At 37.8% G+C, this 18,740-nt stretch overlaps 4 protein-coding genes across 11 annotated transcripts in view; 2 read left to right on the forward strand and 2 right to left on the reverse strand.

Annotated features, from left to right (window-relative positions):
- LOC105179882 (transcriptional corepressor SEUSS-like) overlaps positions 1-4,154 on the forward strand; it is a 9,056-nt gene extending 4,902 nt beyond the window's left edge. For 2 of the 3 annotated variants that reach the window (XM_020691822.1, XM_020691823.1), the window contains 3 exons: positions 1,038-1,107; positions 2,102-3,176; positions 3,304-4,154. In XM_020691822.1, coding sequence (XP_020547481.1) covers positions 1,038-1,107; positions 2,102-3,060 — 1,029 coding nt within the window. In that variant the 3' untranslated portion in view covers positions 3,061-3,176; positions 3,304-4,154. The remainder of the gene's footprint in view (positions 1-1,037; positions 1,108-2,101; positions 3,177-3,303) is intronic. The other variant, XM_020691824.1, reaches the window with a different exon arrangement.
- LOC105179904 (ribosome maturation protein SBDS) lies at positions 4,553-8,266 on the reverse strand. Its single transcript, XM_011103567.2, has 5 exons — positions 8,052-8,266; positions 7,546-7,675; positions 6,275-6,475; positions 5,809-5,976; positions 4,553-5,319 (listed from the first exon to the last, which is right to left on the reverse strand). The coding sequence occupies exons 1-5, from the start codon at positions 8,183-8,185 to the stop codon at positions 4,879-4,881; spliced, it is 1,074 nt and encodes a 357-aa protein (XP_011101869.1). The 5' UTR covers positions 8,186-8,266; the 3' UTR covers positions 4,553-4,878.
- On the forward strand, positions 8,611-14,752 carry LOC105179911 (small RNA degrading nuclease 5). Of its 2 annotated transcripts, none has more exons than XM_011103577.2 (14): positions 8,611-8,929; positions 9,407-9,463; positions 9,551-9,616; positions 9,804-9,937; positions 10,022-10,134; positions 10,514-10,621; positions 10,733-10,803; positions 11,275-11,334; positions 11,963-12,018; positions 12,257-12,317; positions 12,463-12,730; positions 13,315-13,496; positions 13,597-13,889; positions 14,287-14,752. In XM_011103577.2, exons 1-14 carry the CDS (start codon positions 8,834-8,836, stop codon positions 14,408-14,410), a joined length of 1,689 nt encoding a protein of 562 aa, XP_011101879.1. In that variant the 5' UTR covers positions 8,611-8,833; the 3' UTR covers positions 14,411-14,752. The 2 variants fall into 2 exon arrangements, with proteins under 2 accessions (XP_011101879.1, XP_011101874.1); XM_011103572.2 differs by having other exon boundaries at positions 8,613-8,929; positions 10,493-10,621.
- On the reverse strand, positions 14,789-18,394 carry LOC105179923 (scarecrow-like protein 1). Of its 5 annotated transcripts, none has more exons than XM_011103589.2 (4): positions 18,239-18,394; positions 17,697-17,763; positions 17,088-17,208; positions 14,789-16,993 (listed from the first exon to the last, which is right to left on the reverse strand). In XM_011103589.2, the coding sequence occupies exon 4, from the start codon at positions 16,811-16,813 to the stop codon at positions 15,089-15,091; it is 1,725 nt and encodes a 574-aa protein (XP_011101891.1). In that variant the 5' UTR covers positions 16,814-16,993; positions 17,088-17,208; positions 17,697-17,763; positions 18,239-18,394; the 3' UTR covers positions 14,789-15,088. The 5 variants fall into 5 exon arrangements, with proteins under 5 accessions (XP_011101891.1, XP_020547813.1, XP_011101883.1 ...); XM_020692154.1 differs by lacking the exon at positions 18,239-18,394 and adding an exon at positions 17,902-18,212; XM_011103581.2 differs by lacking the exon at positions 17,088-17,208.

Genomic DNA, 18,740 nt, shown 5'->3' on the forward strand with positions numbered 1-18,740 from the left:
AACCATGGTTTAGTTCTCCTACCAGCAGTCTTGACCCACTATGATTGAATTGAAAGGGCATGGTTCATGAGCTTTTCTTCCACTCATTCACTTTAATTCTTTGTACGTTGCCCCTTTTACTGTGTTTCAAGAGGTTGTTAGCTCTTGCTAGGACCCTCTTTAGTTAGTGAGTGCCAATTTAAATTTGGTGTTATCTAGGCTTCACTTGATTGGTGAGGGCAACACTTGTTATCATAGTTTGCTCATGTTTTCATTAGTCATTGTGATTGCCAGTTGTAGTATCTTTTGTCATCAACTTGTAGTTGTGCATCAATTTGCATCAGGAAGGATAATAGCTTGTTCATGCTTGAATTTTTCATTTATACTTACGAGTCATTATTTTTTAACTCAGTAATCCCAAAGAAAAAGTGTGCTGCCCATGATAGAAGATGAAATATTGAATAAAAAAAAAATAATTTAAGGGTTGCAATATGATACCCACCAAAAGTGTATGTAAACTGTTCACAGAAGTTGTTCTTGCAGTATATATTTGTACCTATTTGTTGAAGTGTGGAACCTGAACCCTATACGAACTTAGACAGCAGCACGCTGCAGTTGGCAATTTCCTCTCAAATTCGTCCGGATACCTAGATAAGTTTAGATGCTGGCTAACTGGATTCAATTAAAAAGGAAACTGCCAATTGAATGAGAGTTCCTACATAAGCAAACTTATTAGGGCTGTCGAATAAATGAGAGTTAGAGTAGCATTTTCTGGTGTATTTGCATGAATTAGTTGCTGAAGGTAAAATCAACTTGCATGCCTTTTCAGTTGAAGAACTGGAATTTGTTAACCTGGAGAGTGACTGGACATGAAACGGTGGTTTATTTTTCCTTTCCAATATTTTGTACTTAATGCATATTTTCTTGAAACTTCTACGCTAGGTTCACATGTATAAGAAGTGTTCAACGAATCAACAGTATGAAAGATGTCTTTTTACTATTTGTCCCTGCTAGTGGATGATCATTTGCTTATACTTCTTTTCCTGATAAAATTGCAGATATCAGAAGTTGTGAATAGCATGAAAGATCTTATTGATTATAGCCGTGAAACTGGAGTAGGTCCTATGGGTAAGCTTGATCATTTGCTCTCAGTGTCTTTGTTTATTCAACATGGCCAGCTAGGAAGTAAGCCATAGGGCTTAAACTGGACAAGTGGCACGGGAGATTTAATGATTTCGCCGTGGTTCAGTAAATTGCATAAATTAAGATTTATGGACAGTAATAAGTTTGTGGTGTATTTATTTTGTCTCCGTATTAAGAAACTATCAATTAGTAAACCATGCGTAGTAAGCTGAGTGTGTTTTCATTCATTTGTAGCTACGGTGAAGCAGCTTAAAAAAGATGTGTGAGGTGTTCTTCGGAACTGCCATTTTTTATTTAATTTAAATACCATTTCGGTAACATCACTACTGCAGTTAATTACATAGCCTGACCATGGGTATTTCATGTCTTTAATCTATGTATATCCTTTGTCATACTGGCGATCACTATCTGTGAAGATAATGAGGTTTTGAAGTAATTGCAAGTGCTAAGGACTTTGGTAGTACTATGATCAAGTTTGTTGACTGCTGGAGGTAGTTAGTAAGAGCGTGGCATTTTTCTTATGCTTAGGAAGATAACCTCCCAAGTTTTAGTTAATTCTTATATCAAGGCTTTGCAGGTCTCTGCAATAAGCCTATGCTCCCCTTTGGTTCACTAGAATGATCTTCCATGACAAGCCTTACTGAAAGGCAAGTTGAAACATAATTTGGAAGCAAATATATAAAACATGCAACAAGCCTGATGCGAATATTTGCAAGTTAACTTAACTCTGTGATTGCTGTTTTGACTAGCTGGTGCATATATTAAGAATTCAAGATTGGTTATTTTATCCATCTTCCCACAATTACGGACTTGCATTTGTTTCTATCATATTATTAGTATTTCTTCAGTTCATCTTTCCACAAGTAATGAATTTCTACTGTCCAGCCAGAGGTCAACTCTCCAAGCTTTTCCATATACGCTACTGCATGTATAAGTTTGTTTTATGTATGACCATGTCTTGTTAATTTTTATTTTTCAGAGAGCTTAACGAAGTTTCCTCGAAAAACAAATACTTCACCTGGGTTTCAAGATCAAGCTCAACAACCTGAAGGTCAGCAGCAGCAGCAAAAACAACAAACAATGGGTCAAAACTCGAACATTGATAATTCTGTCCAGGCCACAGCTACGCAACGTACCTCTATTAATGGCATCCCAAGTCTTAATAACACTATGAACTCAGTGCCTGCTACTTCATCAACTGGTACCATTGCTGGGCTGCTTCATCAAAATTCAATTAACTCTCGACAGCAGAATCCAATTTCTGGTTCGAACAGCAGCTATGGAGGTAATGGTGTTCAGATGCCATCTCCAGGTTCTTCAAGCACCATGCCACAAACTCAACCAGCTCCTTCCCCCTTCCAGTCCCCAACACCAGCCTCGTCAAATAATCCACAACCAACTTCACATAGTAGTTTATCTGGTGCTCAGGTGAACTCAGTGAATTCACCTAATATTTCCATGCAGCAACCTTCTCTATCTGGTGATGCTGATGCAAACGATTCACAAAGTTCAGTCCAAAAAATTATACAGGATATGATGATGTCTTCACAGCTTGGTGGGGGTGGTATGATGGGAATGGGGACAATGGGCAGTGACATGAAGAATGTTAACGGAATGTTGTCAGCAAGCAGTAATGCTGGCACAAATGGCAGCAATACTCTCGTAGGAAATGGACTTACTAATGGCAACCCTGGTATTGGTGGTTCAGGATTTGGGAGCATAGGGAATGGGCTTGGGCAAACTGCCACAGTAAATGGGATTCGATCAGCGCTTGGAAATAACTCGCTGTCTATGAATGGGAGAGCAGGCATAACAATGGCCCGAGAACAGAGCATGAATCAGCAGCAGCAGCAGGATTTGGGTAATCAACTGCTTAGTGGTCTTGGGGCAGTCAATGGTTTTAATAACCTTCAATTCGATTGGAAGGCATCACCTTGATCCGTGCTATCATATTCTGTTGTTGGGTTTTAAGTAATAGCTGTTTGTGCAGCATAGGAAATCACGACTTTCCATTGGTCGGGGTGATGGAAGTGCACTAAGAGAAAAGGGAAATGGTGTGTGCGCCTCACCTCCTGGTTTTGCTAATTTCTGATAAAGGAAAATATGAAGCATAATACAGATGTTTTATTATTATGTTCCTAAAAAATTCTTCTAACCAAATTTTGCGGTGGTTTGTAACAGCTGGCTATCTATACCGACTGTCTTAGGGGAACAGCAGCAACGACCTGGCTGACTGGATTCTCCTTGTATCAGTCTTCTGCTTGTGCCCTGCTTTGAAGGTGTCTGTAAACTACTTTTTCTGCTGAGGCCTTCTGGTTCCCTCCAAGGCTCCTACTTTTTCGTAATATGTGAGTGTACATAGTCTGGATTGCGTTAAGCCAATCTTATTGTAGAAGTTTGAAGAGTTGCTAGAATTGGTTTTCACTCTGTGATTACTGTATTCATCTTTGATAGTCATATGTAAGTGCTTCCTATAGGTCGCTTGAGTGGTAGGGTCTTCATAGCTGGCCACCCCACCCTCAACGTGACAGACGAAAAGAAACAGGCCAACTAACCCCATGAAGTCTGCATGGGTGTGGGGGCCGAGACAAGCGGCAAAAGATGATTCTCTCAATTGAAAAAGAAAATACACCTGCTGGGAAGCCTGACATCCACATAATACAATGGGTTGTGTCATCAAGGGAGAGGGGAGGAAACTCAAGTCCCCCCCTTTTGTGTTACAACGCAGCGACTCAAAACATAGCCAATATTATTTGTGGGAGTTGGTCCAAGGAAACAAAACGCAAGCTGGGGTGCCTGTCGTGGAACTTAGCATACTGATGGTGTCCTTCAACGCACAAGGGAGATGGAGAACTCCTATTCCAAAAGGCATCATGAACTTCCCATCTTACCGTGTTGGATCGATTTGGTGTTTAGAAACCCATGTCAAGCCAATTATGTTTCTGAACATTGATAAAACATTTAAAATTGCAAACGGGATATGCTGCGGCGGCTGCTTCCGTTTTTTTATTTCGTTTACATTTCAAATTCAAGAGCGTCTTATTCATGCAGGGAATTCCGAAAGTTACTTTGCTCAAAGAAGTAATGACAAATATTTGATATGAAAAAACCTTGTACGGATACTGCAGCAGGTGAAGCATAAATCTATATCTATAAATCATCATACATATAATACAAAATGCGATTTGAAACCTTACTGCACCAGTTTTGTGCCGATAGTTCTCTTAACATTGTCCATGTGTACAAGAAATGCGCAAGGACATTAACTAGAATCATGCACCAAAACTATCGCCCATTTCTTTTGGCAATGACCTCCATACTCTTAAGTCTGCAAGAAATGGAAATTTTGCAATAACTTTTCATCTTGAATAATTTATTCTTATTTACTGTATATTTTAAAATGTAATTATTTATACGTACACAGTATAACTAACCACAACTGGTAGTATGCACCAAATGCGAACTGCTCAATTTCAGATGTATTTTCCTTAGCTAATTTATCATCAAGGAACCAAGATTTACTCAAAAATGCACACCTTTATACTAGCTATCCGTGAGACAAGCGCAGATCTATGAACCATTCTCGTGTACTACATCAGAACCTTCATAGAAACACCAAGAGATGTAACCTGACTTCTCAAGTTGTAACATAACAGTACATAAGAATAAAATGTTAGCATCCATCATCATATCCTCTGGTGCCAACTGCTGCGAACATGCTGAAAACAGAAATAGGAAGGCGCCCCAAGAATGAAATCAAAAGGAATAATCCTTCAAATCAGCTCTCGAGTCACCAAGTTCCAAGTCAGCCATGCATTCTTCAGCAGTAAGAGGAGGAAGTTGCCTGGTCTTTCGTCTTAGGTTGTGCTTATGCCATTCACTCTTAAAATGCTCCCTATACGCTTTCGCATCACCAATAAATGCATTGCAAGTACTGCACTTTTGCTGTTTTCCTTCATCCTGAGAACTCCCATCTTTGGCAGAAATGGCCTGCTTCTGCAATTTCTCACTCAGTTCAGAAACAGGGCCGACGGAATCTTTCTGCGTGCTCAATGGCTCATCTTCCAGATCATCATAATTATCCACATGGGTATCACTATCTAGGTGCACATTTACTGCAAGAATGTCCAATCTTCCTTGCAGATTCCTGACCAGACCATCACAGTCACGAAAAAAATTTGGCTCCAATTCACAGATCTGCCAACAGTAAGGATTTGATTTCGTTAAAGAGGACTGTGGCAGAATAGAGTAAAGAGACAATGTCAACCTACTGTATGACCAGAAAAGAGAAAATATTGTAGAACGGAATGGTGCCAGTGAAGATGGAAGGAAATCGACGAGCATAGAATTAAGAGGTGGATCCCTTCCTTTGCTAAAATGAATAATAATTCACATTTGTATCTTTCCTATGTAGATCTGTTACATACCTCACAAGTTAGACATAGGTTAGAGATAAATGGTAGCAATAACAGCATGATTATATCGATAGCAGTCAGCTATAGTTTCAGCAGGTGAGGGTGCTGCTGCTTGGGGTGGTGAATGAACAAAATATACAAGTTGAGGAAATTATTATCGAGTAGGTGATGGAAGTGGCATAAGGTATACCCACAACATGATTATATAGCAAGTTTTTCATGAGGCCATCACAACAAAAAGTGTTATTTTTTTTAAGACACGAGGTCTTACTATGGATCGCTGACTTCCCGATTCATCTCTTGAAATAATGGTAGAATTCCAACCATTGATCTTTTCCAAGAGAGGTGAAATGTTCTCTTCAGGTATAGTTAATCGCAGTCTCATGGGGGACCTTTTGATGGGAAAGTGCTTTTGAAGCTCGCGAATTACTTCTAGTGCCTGTAATTTATTTGAAAATTGTATTAGCAATATAATCTGCAACAACAGTACCAGAGACATTCTTAAAACAAATGAGATAAAGATATAACTGAGCTGAACATGGACAACTAGCGAGTTACCCTGTTTGAATATGTAAGTAAAACAAAGCTTTGATTGGCAAGAGTAATCTAGATTAAAAGTAAACAATGATAAATAATAAATTGATAACAAGGGCAAGAAGTTAAGTAAAATTTGGACTATGAGCAGAAAGGTGATATGTTAAAGATAAGACAAAATAAAACTGCAGTCTGCAAGGCACCTGTTTCTTTGAGCTGCTATGTGGATCAACAGCAAAATGTATGTCATGCATTAGTCGTTCAATCATACTTATGGTATAAGGTCGTTGAGTTTCAGGATTAATAGTCTTCTGCATAACTATTGTGGCAATATCCCTAAATTGACTGGATAGTTGAGACTCTCTCTCCTTCCCTGCAACTTGTAGCTCTCCTTTCTCCAAAATCTGAAACGGGAAAGCATACCACTCATTCAACAGATGCATGCACTAGTCTTTTCATGTTTTGATAAGCCAACATTTCATGCGAATGTTAAGTGATGCTATATGAAATCAATAAGACAGCAGTAATAATCTAAACCTGAAGTCCCTTCACAACCACACCCCACCATCTCCAGAGCCTTATACCAAAACCACAGCAGAAATACATACCAAGAGGCTAATAAATGCAACAAATTCTGTTGAACCACATCAAATATGTACCATCTTCGTCATATTTGAAAGACTGCACCCAGTCTAAGACTCACAACCACAATGGCCAGACCATTACCCCAGTATTCATGATTCAGACTTGGTTGCAATTTTTTCCTCTGTAATAAAGGACTTTAGATCATCTATGAAGATCAACCTTCACAATTTATTTTCCCATAGGATTAGTGACTTTAGATCATCTATGAAGATCAACCTTCACAATTTATTTTCCCATGGATTAGTGACTTTAGATCATCTATGAAGATCAACCTTCACAATTCATTTTCCCATAGGATTAGTGTCTTCTGATTTCCACATTTTTCTATCACAGATTCTACCTTTTCTAAGATATCTATTAGTGTGCCTGAGTTTACTCCAATACACACTTCATGCTAAATCTATATCATGTGTCACAACTTGCAGTAAAGAAATTGACAGGTTACCTCATCAAGATGATCCGTCTAGTGTCAGTACTCCATGAATCTAGTTACATTATTCAGACTGAGTTTTACATTGAATATAATTATATATTTTTCCATATTCTTTCCTAATTTTTTGTTATTATGATTCATATGACAAAATGTGCACAACAACCAACAGCATATGATACACCAAATGAAAAAGTGTGCTCCAGGATGCCAAACAACATTTTGCCAATTTTTAAAGACAATTGACAACCAGCCATATGCTGCAGCACTATTGCCATCTCTAAATCAATTTAATATGGCAAATATTCCTACAGTAGAGCACAAAATGTGACACATAAAAACATTGTAGGGTTGTCGAAACCATCAATCAAAATGTAATCCAAACGTGAAACCACAAACCTCCAAACATATTTTAGTTTGATCATCTGTCCCAAATGCCGCCAGTAAATCTTTTGACTTAGCAAGAACACCTTTTGAAACATTGGAATAAACTGTATGAGACTGCAAGACTTCATCCAAATCTTTCTCTCTGCGTTAAGAGATCACCAATGTCATTTCTTCTCTCAAAACCTTAAGAAACTTATAAGAACAAAAATAATTCAAAAACTTCATCTCATAATTGCAACTTTAATAACTCCCCCCAATATCAGTCATCATCTTCGAGTTTTCGTCCTCCTATCAATTTTTCTTTTTTTAGTTATGACAAAGCAGATGCCAGCCGTAAAATCAAAACTTTTCCAGTACAAACAATTAACTTACCTTTTAACAGTACAATATATTACATCTCTAGTCTTATTTACATTAAATAAACAATTAGAGCAGGATTTTACTTCAAATTCGAAGGCCTAAAATTCATGATCACCACCCAGCCCGATAAAAATACAAAGAAATGAACAAATACGTACACGCGAGAGCGCCAAGAGAGGACTTTGTTCTTGTAGCAAGCAATTTCGAAGCGGTTGCCGTGTTTCTTGAGGCGGACCACTGCGACGTTCGTAAGCCTCTTCTGCCCTATCGGCTGCACCAGTGTCTTCGACATTTCTCTGCCTCTATGCGGTGGCTGTTGGAGGTGCCGGCGATGCGTGCGGTGGTTCTATTCTAGAATCAACCAAAGGGTTGATCAAGGAAATGATAAATACCGGAAGTGCCTATGCTAAAATCGGGCTGAAAGTCTGATATCATTTGGGCTTCAACTAGCTTAAATGGGCTAAGTGGAGGCCCAATAGGGATTCAAAATTAGACAACTAAAAATACCGAGTAACTTTGACAAGAATGGGCTGAAATTTTTTGTTAAACATTTGGGCTTTAACTATATAGGCCCAATATGATGATGGGCTGATAAGTGTTGGGCTGAAATTAGAAATAATTCTGGTAATTATAAAAAATATCTATTTATTATAACCATATTTTACAATTTTGTTCAACTCCACATGCGCATTATTGTTCTAAACTGTGTTGCTTTTTTGCACTATTGGAATAAAAGAATCAAGGACATAACTTAGCAGGCGTCTATCAAATTAGGGCTATTCCTGTCTATTACTGAACTTCAAACCCTGGGTTCACATCTACACACAATCTAGTTACACATGTTCAAATTAATCTAAAATTTGAGCAACTAAATATAGGGATTTGGCGGAAATCAATCAATCCGTAAAAATTCGTAATTTCTCTTTATTTTCTGTGCGACATGAGTTCTTCAGACGATGAAACGGAAGCATGCAGTGAAGGGAAGTCCGATGTCAAGATCAATGCAAAAGCCTTCTTTGATGTTTATGGTCCAGAGGTTAAACGCTTTTTAATTACATAGTCATTTGAAGTTATGGATACTTCTCAAGGATTCTTTAATTTTTCTTGTTCATATGTATCCTCATGTGGTATTTTTGGTACCATTGGAATCTGCAAATTCGGAAAAGATTACTGAAAATGGTTTTGATATTTGTGTTCAAGGAGGAAACAGAAGGGTGTTCTAGAAAATTGGTGACATGTTTATTCAGCGTGTCCTGTGTTTGTTCAGAAGCTGGTTACTTAACGAAGATTGTGTGGCTTCTGTGTGGGTGTATGTGTGCGCTTGATCTCTTAAAAAGCTCCTTTCTTTTGCAGTACTGAGCTGCTTTTATGTCTGTAGATTAGAAATTTGTAGTTATGCCTGTGTGGTCCTGTGAGTCATTGCACTTATATATGTATTCCTAGCTTGACTTGAGATGTTTGTAGTCGCTGAGTAATAGAGCGGGATGAAGTTTGAGATTTGAGTGTGTTGCAGGCTAGAGCAGAAGTTGTTTTTAAGCAGCCAGAAGCTAACTCAACCCTGAATCTCCATGTATGTTATGAATTTAGAACCTGGATTTCTGTAGTCCTATCAGGTCATGTCAAAATTGGCAGCTCATTGGTTCAAGTGTTGTTACAGGATGTCCAAGGACTTGCCACCTGGGTGCTTGCCGAAGGGTTCATGCCTTCGTGGGTTTTTATTAAAGTAAAGAACCTATCTAGTGCTTTCGAGTTCTGTTTAATATTTTCAACCTCCTTGAAGATCTTATTTCTTTGTTACTTGAGTAAAGAGCCTATAGTTCAAGACCACCAAAAAATAAAAATGAGAAAAAGAAAGTAAAGCAAAGAGCTTGTTATTATCTTATTTTACTAAATTTTTGTGTCATGTGCAGAACAAGCCCTTAATTCCCAAAGTGGTCATGCTTTATGTCCCTGGCCTTGATGCAGCACTCTATTTGTCTCAGTCTAAAGTGCTAAAAACTTTCAAAGAATGCTGTGGAATTCCTAGAGCAGTTTTAGCGCTCAGGTGATTAGTTACCTACTTAATCTCAATTTCATTACTCTTTTTACTATTATAGTTACTGTGGTTCCCATTTTTGTTATCTGCTAGCTGCGTATCAGATGGAATGCAGACTGTGGATGCACTTCTAACATGCAAATTAAAAAGAAAAAGGAATGAAGCAGAACTCATTCAAAAGAAAGCTGCCCGGACATCTTATCAGGGTATGTTAGGAGAACTTTTCAGCTTGTCTTATTAGTAGTCTCCAGACACTTCATTGGAATGTTTTGCCAGTAATGATCTTACTGTAACAGCCAACACAACTATTTGGTTGCTTATAAAGTGTGTAATGACTGTAATCACATGCTAGTCGGAGCATTAGTCATTTTTGCGGATATGAAGCTTGCATATCCTTAGCAAAGTCCAGGGGTCAAGGAATATATGTCAAATAAAATTAATGAAGGAAATGAAGGAAGATAAGATTTTATGATTCTGGTTTCAGCATTGTATAACCTGGTCTTGAATGCAAGTTGTTTTAGCTGAAACTTAACTGAGGCTTTTGCCATATCATACTTTGAGCAGATAATCATGACTCTATATCAGATAAGGAATCTGCTGCTGATTTAACAAAAAACTCGCCATTCCCAATTTCTTACTACACGCTTACTGCCAAAGAATTGGAAGATAATGGCTACTGTTGTAAAAATCCAGGTATTGCTATAACCTGTCAGCAAGGTTTTTCAGTTGTTCTCATTCTACATTTTCTTGTATTTGGAAATAGTTTGTTTTTATATAGCTCCTCAAAATCTTTGGCTCTTGCAGAATTTATCTCAACAATTCCTGCTCCTTCAGGAACTCCATTACATGAGATTTTGGCTCTGGACTGTGAGATGGTATGCCTGCAGATTATGGTTTTCATATAAATTTGGCTGCAGATACCAATATTTCTTTTCTGGTTTGTTTAAACAAGGTAGAAACTCTGGGTATAAAAAAAACGTATTGCATTAATTGAGTAGCATTTCATGTTGGATTGTCAGCTTGACAATAAAGGAAAACCAACTGTAACGAAGTCGTATACTTGCTTATTGGCTTCATTTGGTTCTTGCTCTTATGGAGCTTGTGTGCTTTGACTGTGTAATAAATTAGCTTCATGATGTGTTTATTGATTGTTTCAATTAATAAATTTAATCAATTGTTTTTTAGCTATGATAAAGAGTTCGACTAAAGATTGACATTTATTCATTTTTAGTTAACAACTTTTTTGTTTTGCCTTTCTCTAGTTTTAGGAACATCCTCTGAAATATGGTTGATTTGGTGTCAACAGTTAATTGTTTGCCTTTTGGTTTGTTGAATCTGTTTTCCAGTGCATTACAAGTAAGGGATTTGAGCTTACAAGAGTTACGCTGGTGGATATTACTGGACAGGTAGACCTAATCTCTTAGCTCCTCTTCCCCTTTGTTTACTGTCAATGGATGATAAATGTCATCAGAAAACAAAGACAAGTAGATACCATTGGATGTCATTTACTTTGGTAATGAATGCTATTCATCTAAGAATTTTTTGAGGATGCATCATAGTTACTGATATGAAAAGGGTCAAATAGTTGAAATATTACTGCTTCAGTATAGTCTGAACTTGGGGGGTAATTTTTGTAAATCAAATTTGGGAATCTGGGAATAAGGTTTAGGATCTACTTGTTACAATTTATCATACAATATTTGCCATTCCCAAATCTCGGAACCATTATATCTAACAAACGCTTGCACTATTGATCATGTGAACCATGGGATAGAAAGTATAGTTCTTTTAGAAATTCTGTTTGTTGTAGTATCACAGTGATGATGTATTATTGTCACTAGCATGATATCAGCTGTTTAATCCTATTGAGAATCTGCTTCTTTCTTGACATTTACGCTATGTGATATGCACCATTGATATGTAGGAGCGAAGCCTTTTATGTAGGATCAAAATGCTTCTGTGTTTTCTGTATCATTGTATCCTCTAGCTTATGCTGTTGGGAAACATATTTAGCTAATTCCATTGTACATGCAGGTATTGTTAGATAAACTTGTTAAACCAGCAAATGCCATCACTGATTACAACACAAGGTACTTCCTCTCTTGATTTTTTGGGCTAAAAGTACTATAGTAGTGTGCTGCTTTCTAATTGACTCTGAATGATGATTTCTAAATATTTTGAGATGTAGGCTGAATTATTAAAAATTGTGAGAGCCTAATTAGAGCTTAAAAGTTTTTCTTTTTTATCCTTTTTAGTCTTTTCATTAGTTTCCAAATTTCCACACAGAAGTTCTGCTGCTTGAGACTTATGTAGCTTCTGATGTCGCAGATATAGTGGGATTACACATGAGATGCTGGAAGGTGTGATCACAACCCTTAAAGATGTGCAGGTGTGTAGTTTGGGTCTTTTGCTTTTTATCATTGTCAATTCTAATAATCTTGGGTTTCCAAATTGACATTTTACTGTTTGCCTCAATATTGAATTGATTTTGTTGAGTATACTCTATTTATTGTAACTGTTACTGCTTTGTTCAGGAAGATTTTCTTCAACTGGTTCACAAGGAGACCATCCTCGTTGGACATTCCTTAGAAAATGATCTGTTGGCTTTGAAGATCCGCCATGAGTTGGTGATTGATACCGCTATCTTATATAGGCATCCACGAGGTCGATCTTACAAACCAGCTTTGCGTGTTTTAACCAGGAGATTTCTTTCCAGAGAGATACAGGATTCAGGAAATGGACATGATAGTGTCGAAGATGCAAGAGCTACGATGGAGCTTGCATTGCTAAAAATTAGACATGGTATATAATTTGTCTCCATATATCCAACTTTTGGAAATATTGGAAATGGTATATGATTGATCTCCATGCTATAAATGGATAAAGAAATGATGCTAATGGATCTTCAATGTGTTTTTGTTGAAGTCGTGATTAGTATGATTATAGATGATGCTAAATGATCTAGACAACATGCTATGTATGTAGTCTAGCCCTCGAGTGCAAAAATAGCTGCTATTAATACATTTGGTAGAGTATTTGGGAAGCCATAGAGTCTGTGTCGTGAATCTAAATGTGGTACGACTTTCTGACTGTTGTTTTTTGGACAGAATAATGGATAAGGCCAAATTTTCAATGATTTTAACGACATCCAGGAGTACACTTATGCATCTTTTTGTGGTTGATGTGATGTGAAATGATCCCATTGAGTGTTGTAGAACACTTGTTACAACATTATCTGTTCTTCTAGTATTAATGTCTTTTATTCTGATAAAGTTTTGCAATTTGATGCCATTTTTTCTTAGGGTGAATCTCATATATGTTTGTGTCTATTAATTTTACTTCGGATAATGATGGCTGCATATGCTTGCCTGTTTTTCTGGAATCAGGGCCTTCTTTTGGCTTCCCTTCGGAATTTGTGCGCAAGAAACTCCTCACATTATTTAGTGACTCTGGTAAAAGCTCATCTTTGATCGATAGTGTGTCCATAGTGAAGCGATATGCCTCTGAGACATCTCATGCTATTCCAGTATCCTCTGATGATGAAGCTCTTACGAAAGCCAGAAAAGAGGTAATTGTAATTTTATTTCTAGTGAGTTGAATTCTGGGGGAGTGGGAAGACTGCTTATTGATCCTTTGCCCTTTTACCTAATGCCTCTGGCAATTCTCAGGTAAAAAATGAAAGGGTGCATTTTATTTGGACCCAGTTCACAGAATTGTTCTCTTATTTCAAGAAACAAGCAGATGATGATGAGAACCTAAACATGAAGTTAGCAGAGATGATTTCATTGCTTACTTGTAGCAAGCCTACTGGTAGAAAAAGCATTACATACAATGTAACCTCAGAACTAAAGAACATTCTCAGTCGGATTGATAACAGAGTCAAAAACCTTTACTCCTGTCTACCGTCCAACGCTATGCTCGTTATTTGTACAGGCCATGGAGACACTGCAATTGTACAAAAGTAAGTGTGCATTATTGAATAGTTATCATGAATGATTTTGCTTCAACTCTGTTATAACCTCTCTTTTGGTTTTCTTCTACCTGTACTCTTTTGTTTTTAAAGAATCAACAAATGCAGCAGAAAATGAACTTCATATATCATAATTTACTACATTGACTGCTATGATCAAATAGCATTGACTACCATGTAATAGTTTTAAATCGAAAGGGGCTTCATCTTAAAAGTAAATTTGTTGTTTATGGAAAAGTACAGTTTACATCTTCCCCACTAGTTAATCAAGGCAGGTTTTAGTCTTTCAACTGCACAGAATACTTATTTACAATTTGTTTTTCCCTAAACAGTCTTTTTCAGAGTTCTTACCTAATTAAGTTACTTGACTTGGTTTCTTTGTTTGAAGATTACGGAAAATGCTTTCGGAGCAGAGAGAAACTGCACTCTGCCGAGAGAAGATAGTGAAAGTGCTGGAAGAGCTGCAGGCGCAAGCTGAAGTAGGCTTGTGTTTTGTTGGCATTAAACACTAAACATATGGTCCTGTGTCTTGCCTGCCTCCCTTCTCTCTATGCTGTAATATAATCAAAAAAATTTAAGCGTATACAAATACCTCATTCAGTTGGCAAGCTTATGTAATGGAGATCTGAGATTTGCAAAAGTTTGTTAGGCAAATTTTGATGTGGTATTTGCCAATGCTGGGCATTTTCAGTTGCTGATCGATGTGGAAACATTAAGTCCGTGATTTCATATCAGTCTCTGTTAGACAGATGGTTTATGAACTTAATGTCTACCAGACCTCTGGCCGCCAATAGGATTTCTGCCCCAAAAGTTGATCTTGTTGAGAAATCACATAAGAGAATACATGCAGTTCATCAATGTCATTAGAACACACTACTCGCAATACTAGATAACACTCTCAAGGATAGTTATCCACAAAAAGTTGAATACTCTAAAACAAACTAAAGTTCGCTGCTCCTAAATCTTACAACATAGCCTACATCAGGGAGACCGCAGTTAAAGCTTACAACATAGCCTACATCAGATAAACCAAACTGAGAAAGTATACTGCCGTCCGACCATGCATTACACAACTGTTATGCGGCGATCGGATGGAAAAAAAGAGAGAAGGAAAATATTGTTACAGTTATATATAAGTTGGATCGGCCTACTGCATTAGTGTTCATCCTAGTCTCTGGGCACCATTTTACTTACCTCCATGCTGAACTGACTATCAAGATTTTGTCTTCCCACCCGAAGTGGAGCGCACCCGTCTCTTCTTTGACCTTGTATCGATCAGAGTACTGCGTTATGAGTTTCCGGATCTCAATGTTCAAATTTTGGCTAATTGGACATGGGCTAAAACCAGCCATACTCATCCTTGCTCTCCATTTCCCAGCAACTTCATACCGCTCTATTCTTTCCTCTCCCTCACATGCAACAACATTAATGATATCACGAGCCAGACACTGCTTTTCTACGTTCATTCGATCCTGGCTATCCCTTGGGAGAGTTGCATCTAAAGATTCAAACACAGCAGAGTAGTAATTGTAGGCTTCCGCAAATCTTGACAAGAATGGGGCAGTGTTTGTGTTCACATCTTGTTCGACAACAGTAACAAGTTTTGGTTTCAAGCTTTTGACCATCCGAAGAAGCTGGTCTCGTAGGTTTACAGTTGATACACTCTCGTCGGGCATGTGGTGGAGCTGGAACGCAAAGTTCACCACCACAGCTTCTCCTGGCTGGCAGTCAAGCATTGATGGAGAAACCAAAGCAGTTTCAGCAGCTACAGCATCGAACTCGAATGAGAGCTGCAGATCTTCAGCAAGTTGTTCGAGCCTCCGCCCTATGATTTTCAGGCCCCCCACAGCACGTTGAACTGATTCCGGGTCATCAACTCCAGTTAGTCTCACATGGGGTCGCTTTCCAGGAGATTTGGCCAGCGTTTGCAGCAAAGTGTAATACTGACTTCCTTGGTTGACGTCAAAATCTATGATATGAACTCTCTTTTCATCTTCACATGCCTCTAAAATCGCCCCATTTGCTGTCATGAAACCAAATCTAAAACATGGACATACCTCAAAGAGGACCTGCATTGCAGAAAGTCTTTCAGAAGAAGGTTGCTCTTTGCATTTTAGTGCTCTGTAAAGACCTTTTCCAGATGTAGCTATCCGAGCTGCCAGAGCTTCTACCATGTACGCTGCAATCCTTTCAGAAGGTTCTCCCTGGATGGAGACCCTCTGACGGAGCACATTTATCATGTGTGACGCTTCCTCGAAGTTGCCGTTGTGGATGGCAGCAGCACATTCAAGAAGCAAACTCTTGGGAGTTAGAGTGGTAAATGATATTTCCTTGGTACTGCTTGTGCTACTGAGGATGGAATCCGAGGATGAAGATTCCTTTGGTGAGTTGTAAAGCAAAGGATAACGAGTGGTATCGGACCATTCTCCATCAATTTCCATACTGTGTTCGTGATTATCACTATCATCATCATTGGTGGCATTATCATCAAGAAGCGCCTTCTCAAGTTCTTGAAGCTTTAGTCTCATCTTAGATTCATCATAGTCGATAGCATCAGGACTTTGGCTGTCAAAGTATTCTGATTCATAATTGAATTCATAGGCATTATGTCTTTTGGTTGCCAAAGAGGAGGTCAAGGAACCATTTCCAGCCATAAGCTGGTAAGAAGAGGCGCGTGGCTGGTGAAATGGATTTTCAGAGGCATCGGAGCCGGATGTGTGGACGAGATCATCTGACGGCGAGTCGAGGAAATACTTTGGATCATAACTGTCACTGCTGTATGATTCACTGGAGTAAATAATCCCACGGTTGTCCGTGTTAAAGATGGATGTGGATACTCCAGAGCTGTCATTTCCATCCTTCCGAGAGTAAACCTCACGGTTCCGGAACAACGCAGCAGATCTGACTAAAGACATGGTTCACTTCAAATTTCAAGTAGTGAAAGAAACGGGTCACTCCACAAGAAAAATACAGAGCCTGTCTCTGATGAGATAATGAAGCTGGATACAGCACCGGTAGCAAGAACGTGGCAGATCTTCCTCCAGAGAAAAAACTTAAATTCTCTAATTAGTAAAACACAGGAGCTAGATGGTTTCCTGTATGAGTAAAAGAAAAAGACCAAAAAAATAACAAAATTAAAAGAGAGGTAAAAGAAATTCAGAATTTGTAAATATAATGACAGAACCTTACATCACAGGCTTTCTTTCAGTTCTCCAAACCTCCAGATTTTACTTTGTTCTATTTGACAACTCATGTAGCTGGTTTCTTACTCATATGCAAGTACGCAACTTATGTCCATTGAAAGAATTTCCTTTGCAAGAGTAAGAACACTCATCACTACAGGAGTAGACAATTTCATAGACCTTAAAATAAGGAAATGAATGATGAATTTGTAATTCCCAAAAGAACTCTAGTTCTTAACTCTTAACATGGTTTTGAGCTAGTTTTTGACAGATGACGGGATAAATCTTATGTTTTCAGCCTATTTGTATTCTCATACAACACGCAGAACCCGCACCTGAGTGTGGCTTTTCTCTTCTCCATCGACATATGAATAAAGAAACATAGAAGTCATCCTAAAAGCACTGCACCCAACTACTTATATGTGCAAGTGAAAAAAGATCTTAAAACTAATCACTGAATTGGCCAGCTTCTTCAAACATAGATGAATCTCAAAGTTTCATAACAAGATAGTAGCATACAAGTTCGGACGTTGCAACAAATACCTCTTCCAATAGACATAGAAAACAGGGATAAAAAGAAACAACTTATATCCTAAAAGCTAATATCTAATTTTACCTGTTAAACCAAACAGAGGACAAAAAATCAAGATTGAGCCCACAAAAGTTAAATCACCAGCAAGAATCTGCAAGTTCCACAAGTGAAGAAAAAAGTTAAGATATTTGAGCTTCAGATTTGGGCATGAGAGGCGAGGGGAAGGCAGTGGGAGGGGTTTTGACTACTAAGAAACAGTAAACAAAGGCAACCCTCTAACCAGATATACCTTTTTATGGCATCTCTTTACAATAAAAAAATCCCAGATTGTCAGGTTGGTTCGGTGAATAAGCAACAATCATCACAAAATCAAAAGTCCAAAGGAAGAGCAATAAAGCTTCAATCTTTACAAACAAGAACTAAGACAACTATTCAAAGAACAAAGCAAAAGAAAAGGGCACTAAGAACTGAGAATCAGATTGATTTTTCCACTCCTACTCAATAATCATTCATTCAACATAATATGAACTGATCAGAATTTCAAGAATAGCAGAAAAAGAGGGGACATTCAAGGAAAATAAACACAAAAGTCTTCTGGAAATCCAAGAAAGTGAATGAGAACTTACCACCACTCCACTATTCTCTGTTCCTTGGACAGAACCTTCTTTAACTTTTATTTTCTTACATATATATATTAATTTAACCAGTTCTTGTTTGTTTTACATCGAATAGTCCGACCCTCTGACCCATATATTTGTGTGTAAAAAGGAAAAGGGTTCCACTTTCAGACAAAAGTTATACATACAAATGACTGATCAATCGAATCCTGGCCATTGAGTCGCAATCCAAATGCATGCTGCGAAATACGCGTAAGCGCACACCTCAGACCATATTTTTATGCAACCCAAAATATAAAGAATACAGTTTCCATACTCTTTATTTTAAGCCATATTGCTATCTATCTCTATTTTTATGATGTTACATGTTATGTTTAATTAAGTACAACGATAAGTTTTAATAAGTACGTCTGATCTGATAGAAAAATATTGAAATTTTTAAAAAGAAATGATTTAATGATATGTTTATTTAATTGGGACTCGCTATTTTATTTCAAGCTATTCATAATAT

The sequence above is a fragment of the Sesamum indicum genome, linkage group LG2 (assembly GCF_000512975.1).
Source record: "Sesamum indicum cultivar Zhongzhi No. 13 linkage group LG2, S_indicum_v1.0, whole genome shotgun sequence".
Lineage (NCBI taxonomy): Eukaryota > Viridiplantae > Streptophyta > Magnoliopsida > Lamiales > Pedaliaceae > Sesamum > Sesamum indicum.